The sequence below is a fragment of the Idiotropiscis lumnitzeri genome, chromosome 17 (genome assembly GCF_059441095.1).
Source record: "Idiotropiscis lumnitzeri isolate Australia: NSW breed Sydney's pygmy pipehorse chromosome 17, RoL_Ilum_1.0, whole genome shotgun sequence".
Classification (NCBI taxonomy): domain Eukaryota; kingdom Metazoa; phylum Chordata; class Actinopteri; order Syngnathiformes; family Syngnathidae; genus Idiotropiscis; species Idiotropiscis lumnitzeri.
Genome location: NC_142407.1, coordinates 11188795 through 11201033, shown reverse-complemented (window position 1 = coordinate 11201033; position 12239 = coordinate 11188795). Strand labels below are relative to the sequence as shown.

At 42.5% G+C, this 12239-nt stretch overlaps 1 protein-coding gene across 6 annotated transcripts in view; it reads right to left on the bottom strand.

Annotated features, from left to right (window-relative positions):
- The window catches only part of LOC148320225 (neurexin-2-like), a 116295-nt gene that overhangs the window by 55824 nt on the left and 48232 nt on the right, over nucleotides 1-12239 (bottom strand). For 5 of the 6 annotated variants that reach the window (XM_088278945.1, XM_088278951.1, XM_088278947.1 and 2 more), the window contains 7 exons: nucleotides 10759-11142; nucleotides 9137-9340; nucleotides 6460-6486; nucleotides 1215-1334; nucleotides 769-1150; nucleotides 382-572; nucleotides 103-276 (listed from right to left, as the gene is read on the bottom strand). In XM_088278945.1, coding sequence (XP_088135071.1) covers nucleotides 103-276; nucleotides 382-572; nucleotides 769-1150; nucleotides 1215-1334; nucleotides 6460-6486; nucleotides 9137-9340; nucleotides 10759-11142 — 1482 coding nt within the window. The remainder of the gene's footprint in view (nucleotides 1-102; nucleotides 277-381; nucleotides 573-768; nucleotides 1151-1214; nucleotides 1335-6459; nucleotides 6487-9136; nucleotides 9341-10758; nucleotides 11143-12239) is intronic. The other variant, XM_088278949.1, reaches the window with a different exon arrangement.

Genomic DNA, 12239 nt, shown 5'->3' with positions numbered 1-12239 from the left:
TTACCAAAGGCAGTGGGAGCTGACCCAACTAAAATGGGAAAATGGGACGTGTAGCACTATTGGGATTGACATTTATTTATTTTTTTCTTTGTCACGCCTCACCTCCGCAGCCGTGATCCACCTCGCCCGCCTTCTGAAGGGCGTCTGCCAGCAGATCGGGGAGTCTTCCGTTCAAGTCCACCGATGCCAGGCAGCCCTTATAACCTTCGCGGGATGCTATTAGTCGAGGCAGGCTGCTGTACATGCTCTTCCCGACGCCTCCGATGTAAAGCTCCCCTGGAACATAGCAGACAGCGAGTTATCAAGAGTGCTCGGGTTAAATGTCCAGCAACACAAAGACAGTCCTAGTCATATATTTTAGTCAATATTCGTAGAATTCACCCTTCAAGTCGAGGTTGCGTGCGCCGTTGGCATGCTGGGTGACGGTGCGGACGTCGATCTTAAGCGTGTGTACGTTATTGTTGTCACGGGAGATGACCACGTTGTGCCACTGGTTGTCATTGAGCGGCTTGTCCGAGTTTCCTTTCATCAGCGACGGGCCATTTCCCAAGTCAAAGACGTAGTGGATGAACCTGCAGGATGACATCGGCATTCGTCATTTGTCGATCATTTTAGCATCGGACAGCATCTCCTCATCAAAGGGGGTTTGTTCCCATTGTTGTGGTGATGAAAGTTTCAAAGTTTTATGATCGGCAAACGTTCCCGTTCAAGGGTTCAGGTTTCGTTCCAGCCACAGAACTTTGCTTAAAGTATGCAACGTAAGCTCACCCTTTGACCAGCTCCACTACAATGAAGTCACTCCCATCTCCCGAGTTGTACAGTATGAGCCCGTCAGGACTGGTGGTCTTAAACTGGAAGAACAGGTGCATCGAGGCGTAGGCTTGCAAGGTGGAGAAAGCCAAGTAGCTGGCCTGGGTCAGGAAGGTGACAGGATTGGCCACGATGTGCCTCATGCCGAAGCGCGCGTTCAGCTCGCAGTAGGAGATGTCGCCGTTCTTGCACTGGTCCAAGTAGAGCATCCCGTTGAAGGAGAGGGCCTGCAGGTGGCCGATGAAGTTGGACGGGATCACCGAGGTGAACTGGCGCTCGGTCATGATCCCCGTCTCGATGTTGTTCAACTCCAAGCGCGTGTGAGCGCCGCTCATGAAGCCTGACGAAGACCATCGTGCATATTAAGTCTCACGTGCGCCTTTCTTTCCATGACCTGAAATTACCTTCTGCGGTGACATTGTCCACGGAGAGCTGCAAATGCTTCCCCCGGCGCACAACCTTCACCGCGTGCCACTCATTGTCATTCAGCTTGTCGCCCAGCAGGAGTACCTCGGGTCCTTTGCCTAGGAGTTGGAGAGCGTCAAGTGACAATTGCGCCCAACGAGCCCGGTGTCCCCTCTCATCAGGCGATCCTCAAAGTTAACAATGCCACTCAGGTGGCGTGCATTCATTCGCATCACTCACGCAACCGATCATTTGTACCCAACTTATGTACCCAACTTATGTTCAAAGGTGTAGAAGGAAAACAGAAACAAACATATTCTGTTACTTCTGACCAACCTCGAGTGCAAAGATGAGAGGCGTTATATTTGATTACACATAAACGACACTGCCAAATTCTGCTCAACTGATTGGCGAGGTCAGGCATGTGATGGGGAAGAAAATCGCTGTTTTGAGTCACTACGGAGTCGTTCCTCTCACTCTAAACGGATCATAAGTGATTTTTTTTTTCCCCTTGAAAAGACAGATGTTTGAAATCGAACACAAACATGTAATGCAATGCAAAATCAGTAGCTTGCTACTTAGCTAGCGAGCAAGCTAATTAGCTACACTATCTATCTATCTATAGATATATTATATATATATATTTATTTATATATATAGAGATCTCTCTCTCTCTCTCTCTCTCTCTCTCTCTCTCTGACACTCTCTCTGACACTCTCTCTCTCTCTCTCTCTGACACTCTCTCTCTCTCTCTCTCTGACACTCTCTCTCTGTCACTCACTCTCTCTCTCTCCCTCTCTCTCCCTCTCTCTCCCTCTCTCTCCCTCCCTCTCCCTCCCTCTCCCTCTCTCTCTCTCTCTCTCTCTCCCTCTCTCTCCCTCTCTCTCCCTCTCTCTCCCTCTCTCTCCCTCTCTCTCTCCCTCTCCCTCTCCCTCTCCCTCTCCCTCTCCCTATATATATATATATATATATATATATATATATATATATATATATATATATATATATTAAATGGGGTGCGCACATACTATATCAATAATTAGGCCAAATCACTCCATCGCCCTTCCCTTTCGTTCAAAGGCTTGATCTACGAAAGATTATCCGGAACAATCATCCTGTGGTGTGAGGTGTGTTTAGAGTGATTTTTCCTTCCAGATTAGTAAAAAAAAATCCAATGCGTTCGGCTTCACGCTGTCCAGCCTAAACTAGCGCGAACTGGTTTGCTAACAAGGACTAAACTAAACGTCTTTATGTTTTGTTATAGGAGGTCTGTGCTCGCTGCCTTTTTTGCCAAAACCTCCAAGTGGGCGACGTCGCCCGCATGTGAATATCTTTAAGTAGTAATGCCAAGCCTTTTTCCGTGGCTTACTAGCCGCTTTCAAAATAGGTCACGGCGCAGAAAGCTTGCCACTGCAGCACCGTCATCCTGAATCAGTGGCTGCGCAACAGGCCGACACGGCAGTTCAAAGGAGTTCTGACATCGCTTGGGAAACTAATTGGCCATGCCTAAGCTTGACTGCGCCTTGAGGGGTTTGTCTCTCTAATTGAGCTCTGGGTGCACAATTACCGGGGACGCGCAGAGGACAATAAATGGGAAAACATCAAGCGGTTTGCGCACACCTTGCCGATTCATCCCCAGGGAGACAAAAACCGTGGCCGGGGAGATTTGGGGCCACTGCTGCACGTAGTGCGTGTCGTTTTATCTTTACAACTTTCCACATGCATCGCCCCCACCCTGAACAGCATCGACTGTGCGTGGATCGATGGCATTAAAGCCTGCTCTCTATAGTTGATGGATTGTCTCCACTGTTTGGAAACCAAGCACGCGGGCGAATAATGTGCAACATAAACACTAAAACATTCAGAGTGTAAATCTCCATCATAAAAACATTAAGAAGGCGTTATTTGAGGAAGTGCGTATCGAGCGGCGCCGGTTAGGGAGCATTTTTGCTTCTCAGTGTGAGGTTTGCACTGAGAGATGATGGCATTTCTCGCATCTTTTTTTTTTTTAAATGGTGTCGTAAACATAATTTTATCGTGACAATAAATAGACCTCCCTTTATTATTGGCACCTTTTTTGTGCTTTAACACAAAAAAAAATGGCATTATGTTTTGATCTCCACTTACATCTGAATTGGATTTAAAAAGAAAAGATTACTTCAAAGACAGGGTGCCATTTTTTTTAGGTCAACTATAAGAAGGCGCAGGGACTTTAAAAGCAAGGCTCATATATGAATCAAAGTATGTCAATTATGTAAATTGCTACAACCAAACACTCTGATTCTGATCTGCTAATAACGCCTCGAATCTCTCCGGCAGTGATTGGCTTGTGAAGAAGAGGCAGATGTCCCCTACAAAAAAAAACAAAAAAAAAAAAACAGACAAGACCCTACTTAAGTGATGTGAAGTCTTCATTCTGTAATCAAGTTGGTGTAAACTATAATTCTCTCGAAATGATACCGGCTAAATAATTTAAGCGGCTAATTGCATGATTTACATTTGGCTCTAATTTCCGCCCCTCATCAAATTCTTCCTCGAGACAGCCATCGATCAATAACTTGGGCATCTGCAGCTTTAATAAGCTCATTTGGTGATAAATTACAGAAACCGGCATGCAATGGGAAATCTGATAAGTGCCCATTTTTTTTCCTCTACATGTTGGTACAGTGCCACCTGCTGGAGCAAAAGAGCATTTAATTGACTGAGGCCTCCGAAGGGGAATAAAAACATCTCAAGGGACCACATTTCTCCTTTCACCTCCATATATATATATATATATATATATATATATATATATATATATATATATATATATATATATATATATATACACAAACACACACATAAAAACACACAACTTACCTGCATACGAGTAATAAAAAAATATTATTTGGAAGCATTATTTGGAACTTTAATGCTTAATCTTTCAATTAAAATTTTCAGATCAGATCAATAGAGCTACGTGAGACAAAATTATAAAAATGATCTTGCAACACAATGAAACTTCTAATATAAAGTAGTAATGATGATTATTTGAATAATTATAAATTTGTCTTTTGGGGCTTTCGGCTTGTTAGAAATTGCCCAAAGTGAGCCACCGTGTCATGATTTATCTGGTACAGTTTTTACACCAAAGATATTTTAAAATATTTTAGCATTCATTTTCCTTCCCTTGCATTCAAAGTCAGCAAAGCTCCAGTTCTCAATATCTCAGCAACAACCACAACAAAAAAATCACCCTGGCAGATTCTCATGCCGTGTGGGATGTGTTAATAGTGCTTTTCAACAGTTGGATCCAACAATAGATTTGCATCTTTGCAAAATGGACCAATTGAGGTCGTTTGAGTGTCACATGCAGCAACATGCTCAATAAATCAATGCAAATGATATGAAGAAAATTGGAGAGCACGCCGTACTATGGTCGAGTCCTTATTTACACCACCTCGACATAAACGCAACCGAACGGCTTTAGGGTCGAACTCGAAGCATTTTAAGATGTAGTCTAGACGATCAAATTAAGCAGTGTCTCTCAGGTGCGAGCATATTCTCATTGAACATTCCAACACTGTCTCTTCCATACTTGAGCTGCAAGTCCATTTTCATGAAGCCAATTATTATGATTTATTTATTGATTTTTTTTTTTTTTTTTGCAGACACAAACTATGATTAATGGAATTATTTCTGTTCTTACTTTCTCTTCAGTATCACCGATTCGGTAGCCCCCACCCTCCCCCTTGCACATCACATTGTCTTTAAGAATTTATACTTGTGATGAAACTGGCAAGCGATTCTGGCATCATGGCGCATTAAAGCAGGATAATGAGTTTCTGGTGATGCGGGGTGACTGGTTAGATTCAAGCACTGATTCATTTGGATTTGCATAATAATATTCAACGACATATCATGATTTAAGCTGCTATAAATAGACCGTCTTCCACAAAAAAAAATCATTCTAAAGAGTGCGAATTGGCAGCCGGCAAGCGCCGCTATCTTGCTGATGGCCCTGATAATTTTGTCTCATGCTCATCTATCGATCGAATCGCCGAGCAAAAATAATCTCCGCTCAACTGCTGAAGTGGGATTAGTGACATGGTTGCATGTCTAAACCCACCAAAGATAAATGCTGTTTACTGCAAGCGATTATCAGCAGGCATCGGGAATGTCGAACTAATTAGTCACAGGACTGCATTAAGTGCCAAATGTGGCGACATTTGACGGCGGTGCTGGTAGACTGCAACAAAAACCCAAATGAGTGACGTGAAAAAAGATTTTGGCTCCTTCACAAATTCTTATTTTTTGAAATGCTTCCTCACTTTCATGTTTAAGACTATCGAACAAATGTAAAATCCAGACAAAGTTAACCCCCCCCCTCCCAAAAAAAATATACAGTTTTAATTAATTATTTTTATTTATTACAAAAAAAAAGATTAAATGCTATCTGGCCGAGAGTAAAGAAGCAATTTCCACCCCCCAGCTAGTTTAAATAAAAAATTAACTGTGGCTAATAATTTTTGGGGGTAAAATTGAGTCCATTAAAGAAAAAAAAAATCATTCACAGTAATTAGAACTTTTTGACAAAATGATAAAAAAAAAACTAAAGTGGCCAAATTGGCATCTATTATATCCATCGACAAACGATGAAAACATGAATGAGTGTTGAATGTTGCCGAGCATGCAAAAATGACCCCATTTTTACTTGGGTCTCCGTCTTTACATTTCTTTTATATCCCTTAGTGCGATAACATGAAAACGAAATGACGTTGGATTGACGGAAAAATAAAATTGAGTTTTGATTGATTGACAGGTATTCATGTAAGATTATATTTATTATTTTGGATAGTTTGGATTTCCCAGCATATTAACAAAAGTCCTGTAAAATCTGTTCCCTAAAATTGGATACTTAAAATGTATTTTTTTCCCATAAATATGTCCTGTGAAATCATTAGTAAGTTAGCTCGAATTTTTACACCGTTTCATTATAACAAATGACTCGACTCATTTACCTTAAAGGGACGTTTTAAATATTATTTAGTTATACTTGACAGCGAGATGCAGTGTCGTTTCACACATTTTACTCTGCAAGTGTGCCACCTGGAATATACAGTAAACCCGACCGTGAGCAGAATATACGGCTGGACACGATAATGTTTGCTTTATATGACAGCGTCGAGTCGTATGAAAACATCAAAGTGCATGTTTTTCTTTGCAATCACAATACAGTAGATAATGGTAGGAGACACTTACTGAGATTACAGTCTATCCTGATACAATCTGGTGAGAGAGAGAGTGAGATGGTGAGATTAAAAGAAGAAGAAGAAAAAAAAAAAAGAGGGGAGAGAATATTTCACATCCTTCAAGGTACATTCTGCAGACACGTCAGTGCTTCTCAGAGCCCACCATCCGGGGACAGCCTCGAGAGTCGAAAGCGCCACTTTCCTCCCCGCTGTGCAAATGGCATTAAGAGAGGGAGCAGTGAGTGAAAGGAAACATCTCAGCGTGTGCCGGCCATAGAATGGAGTCAATCAATGAGCTCTTTAGTCGGCGCGGAAAAAGAAGCCGAGTCCGGTTTGACTGGGCGGCTTGGATTGTGCATTGGCGGGGGAATTGCAGTTACCATGACGATGCTTGCTTTGGTTGTGCTGCAGTAGAGCAAGTATACATCTTAGTGAACACAATGTATCAGGAAGATAATAAAAGGCGAAATTGGAAGCAGATAACAGTCTGGGTTGCCGACTCAGGTTAACGAGGAAGGTGCATGTGCCATGTGGTTTAATAATGGCCTGTCCTTCAGATGCACTCGCGGGACAATTCATTAAGTACAGCTGCAGAGTATACAAAGAGAGCAAAACACGAGAGCTGTATCAGGCATTCAACCAATCTCACGATCCATCTTTCTATCAATAAATGAAACTTCTTGTTTCGGAGCTTATTAAATCGTGGAGATGTGACTACAAGGTCATATTTGTGGCTCACAATGCGTAAATGATTTTTCTAGGGCCATATTAATGGTCTTAGTTACATTTTTTTTGTTTTTTTTAAATCAGCCAGACCGAGCTCCTCCTTGATTCACTCTGGCACTGCAGTTCGCTGAGATGTCTCCTGCTTGCGGTGCAGGCCTGCATGTTGGAGATGCATTTTGCACATTAAATGCAGAGGAAAGAGGCGATTTGCACAACCTACAGCCACGATTAATTTGTTAAAAAAAAAACAAAAAAAACAACAAAACAAAAAAAAACAAAAAAAAAACAAACAAGTCACTTCATGTTAACGTCTTCTAAATAAGAGATATAATTCACTCAGCGTTGAGCTGGAAATAGACCCACTCACTAATTTTTGCATGCTGTGAATAATTAAGCCGGAGCGCATGACTACGTTACGTCACGTGGCTGAGGAGTGCTCTCGAACTGTCAACCATCACAGAGCAGTGGATGCAGAAAGCCGGAGACCACAGTGTTTCACTGGATGCGCGCGTGGATGTCTAGTCCTCGGTGCCCCCCCCCCCCCCCTCCACCCCCGAATTCAGTGAGGTGACTCCAAACTAGACGGGCCTAGTGAGCTGCTGTGTTGCAAAACGGCCACATGTGCTGTTTCGAGAGTTATGTGTGCGCTTTGTGATGGATGTGGTCTCTGACTGCCTTCTCCTTGAACTGCAGACAAGCCATTGAAGGGCTGAAAGAGCAGAGAGACAGTCGGTCAGGCGGGACCTGACCACTGCATGAACTGAGACGGAGAGAAAGACAGAAAGAAAGACAGAAGACCACAGTTGCTTGAAAAGGAAACAATCCCTCGTGTTAAACAATTAACTACAATCGCATCCTTACTCACAGCATCGTAAGTGCTTTTTCCCCCGAGTTGATGCGTTATATCATTTATATTGACTTTGTGGGAACGGCTCATATTTTATACATGAGGGGTGTCCGAATAGTTACAGGAGTGATGTCACAAATGGTACTTATCAAAATCGACAAGCCACGGCCCCTTCAAAGCAATTAACGCATTTACTACCAATGACGGCAAAAGACGTCAAAGATCCAATCCATTTTTTTACTCGGCTAGTTGTGAATTAGTTAACGATAATAATAATAATAATAATAATAATAGTTTTGAATAAAAAAAAACATTCAAAAATTCCTTTGTCCGAACTTAAATAAAAATAAAATGCACTGATGATGTCACAGCATCGTCGACAAGCGCTTCCTAACCATCTAATCAAAACGCTCAACTGGCTGCGTTACCCACAGACCCGAGTTGGGGATGCTATCTGAGGGTTGCCGGGACATGCTTTGATGTATTAACTAGCATTAAAATCCTCAGTAGCTTTTATCTCGGTGACATCGGAAGGGAATTGCAAGTTTTCCGTCCTAACGTGAACCCTTCAGATGCACCCACCTCTCTGTTGGCTGCAACGATGAACATTGTGTCCAAAAGGAATATTTTAAGACGGCCGGAACTCATTAAATGCCTTTTGTTTTTTTAATACTAATTGCAGAATTGGTTCTTCTGTGAATGCCTTGCATGCAAAAGTAAAATTGGCACTGCGTGAAATCCTTGATTGAATCGAAAAACAATCAAAGTGAATCAAATTGAAAATAGAATTGAGCCCTTGGGTATCGAATTCAATCAATTTAATCGATACCCAGCCCTGAACAAGAGTATGATGCAATATTATACAGTTCACCTAAGAAATGTTTCCGTTAAACTGATCCGAATGCGCTGTATGTCGCTTGACCGAACGAAATAAAGCAAGCGAATCGAGGCACGTGCATCGCTTTTAAAGCAACTGTAGTCGTACAGTCCGAGGATGGAATGGGAGAGAGTGACGGCAGGCTTAATATCAAGAGATCACTGGCTCAGTGACTCTTCCTGCAAAAAAGGTCAGCCGAGATATTATCTGCCGGCGTATCTGCTGATGCGGCATTACCCAAGTTGACCGTCAGCTTGACTCGGCCCGCGTCCAGCTCCACGCGCAGGGTGTCCGCTGACTGCTGAGACGTGGTGGCCACCAGCAGCCCAAAGGCCCTCTGGGACATGAAACGCAGGGACACGTCCTCGGCCTCCGTGTGCAGCGTCCTCTGAAGCATCACCTTCAGGTACATGCTGCCGTCGTAGCTCACCACCGTGGCGTCTGGGCAGGGCACAGCACAAGTCGTTAACCACCGTTGCAGCCTTCAAATCATTTATTCGAATACATTTTTTTTTCATCATCATTTTTGCTGAAATCATTCAGTTGAACTCTTCGACATGTTACCAAATAATACTCGTCTGCTGCAGGGAAAGCATTTTGTTTGCACTTTTCAACCTTTAAAATACAACATGAATTTATTATATTAAAATTTCCAGCACTCACATGAACCCCCACCCCCACCCCCGCATTTTAAAAAGCTTATCCGTGTTAGTCCATAATTTCATTTGACATTGCAGTTTTCATCTTTTGCAGCAGATGGCAGAAAAAGCCTGGAGCATTTGCAGACAGTGGGCGCTAATGTGGCTGCAATCAGATTTCTGACAGATTCAAAGTCATCGTGGAGTGAAACCTGGTGGTGGGCTGAGTGGGAGAAATTTTCCATACATCCCACATTTGACATCTCAGTGAGAAAACAATCTGCATGAAAATGAAGAGTGCTTCTTGCCAGCGAAGCAACACTGCTCCACTAAAATAACACCCGCAGGCCCGGCAACATCATGATTGGTTGGTTAACAAACTTCTTTCGGACCGGGACTTCACTGCAATTTAGTTGGACAGCAAATTGCCCAGATGACCGTAATCTGTCTCTTTCTTTGTTGTCCGGACGTCTTTACGCATGCAGATTTACTAATAGACTTTAATGGAGTATATGGATTAGGGAGGTGCATCGTAAATTGTATTGGAGAGGCGTTCAATTTGCAAGATCCTTGATTAATTGTGGGCGTTATAAAATGTGAACAAGTTCAGATTGAGAAATTTTTTTTTTTAAATTCAAACTAATGGAATGAAATCCTGTTCAAAAAATAAAAGAGAGTTGCAATATTTGCATTGTAAAATGTACAAGTCAGCATTAGTGTAATTATAGCATACAGTACGGCATTTAATTTATTTTTATTTAAAAGCATAGCTATACCACAAACTGCTATCCCAAAACACTTTTAATAAATTTTAATAAATGGCTTACAATTCGATTAAAAAAAAATGCACACGTGACCAAGAGCGTCTGTAACTTCCACTAACAACCCAGGCTAAAGCTATCTCCTCCCTGATGCAATGTAGCTTAAAAATTGGTCTCTGTATCAAGTCAAACATGTTTTTATTTTCAGCAAATAGCCCAAGCAGACTCACCGGGGGGGGAAAAAAAAACTCAACCTATCCCAGCTGTCTTCGGGCAGTAGGCAGGTGGAAATGTACCACTATTTGGAAAGCTCAGCTTTTTTACTGTATATATTTTTATTATTTCATGTCACTTTCCAGCCTGGTGCGAAATAAAATACAGGTCAAAATGTGCTAAAAGCTTTGCAGCGGTATTTTGTCCTCACTTATTCATCCAACCATCTCCTGCTTGAGTCTCATACCTTTCTCACAGTTGGGCCCCAGGTAGCCGGTGCCATTGCAGTCGCAAATGTGTCGGTTCCAGCCCTCCTTGCAGTGGCCCCCGTTGGCGCACGTGTCTCGGCCGCACCGAACATGAGTCTCCCTGGTGCACAGGCTGCTGACACCTGCGGCGCCCTGAACCTCGCCCAGCCTCCACAGGTTGCGGCTCTGGCCGTCAATGAAGAGGTCCCGCACGCAGCCCACGTAGCCCAGGCCCAGGGAGGCGGTCCACACCTCCGGGGGGAGCATGAGACCGAGGCGGTCGTCGGGAAGACCCCCCAGATACATGTCCCCGTCCAGGTCAAGGATCTCGCTGCCCTCGTTAGCCGAAAAGGGGATGCTCTTGCTGTTCACCGAAATAAAGCCTGCAGGGACGGAACCACAGCGAGTGAGTCAACTTGCACTTATGCAACGATTTACATGTGGGAAATAACGACAGGTGTGTGTGGGCTGCGCCAAGCAAGGAAGAAACGTGGGATTGAGGAAGTGGGCACTCGTATTTGCTCTTTTTTTTCCTCAAGTGTAAATAAAGAAATTGTTCTGCCAGGCCTCGAGAGGATGCACATTGAATTTTGCTCTTGGATGTGAAGAATTTGAATCATGATGCATTTGGAATTTGACCGAATTGGAAACGGTAAGGAATACATGAATCATTTGGCATCTATAAGCAAGCTAGACAGTTAGCAGAATAATCTCTATTTAATGTTTCGCAACCTTTATTGAGCAAAGGCACATATTTTACATTAGAAACAAAAAATCTGAAAAAATGAAGCTTGTGTCTCATGTTGCATTACATTGGTCAACAAATATTTCATTTTTTTTTTCAATCAGATAGCAAATAATCTTGCTCAGATGATTTCTTTGCACTGATTGCGAATCTGCCCTTGCTTATTTTCTTGAGCACGTCAGCGTTCGATAATAATAATTGTATAGTAATAACAATATTATAACATGTAATATTGGAATACATTTCGTAATATGTATAAATTGACTATTAGATTCAGCAAGAGGTTAATTTTTAATAATAATTCATATTAATACAGGGAGGTGTGCAAGAGCACTGCATCAAACTGAGAATTCATTATATACTGGTTGCCTAATTAAGATTTAGAGGGGCTGCAAAATATGGCACACACACACACACACGCTTGTGCAATTCTACACCACAAAATGACCACAGTAACGAAGCCATTACATAAATGAGCACCTCTCAGCAACACGGTTAAAGTTGAGCATTATTGTCTTAGTTTAGGCAGATTTTTTTCTTTTTTGCTGTTGTGACTCTGTTTTTACAGGTTAAATTGTTAACCATGCCACGAAGAGTTTATTTTCATCAGGGCTTGCGATTCATTCAAGGATACTGACATTGATTTTTGATGACAACCCGCACAGCCACAAACAAGAAACATCGACTCTACCCAATTGCATCCAATTTAAAAAACATTTCCCGTGCGGCTGCTGG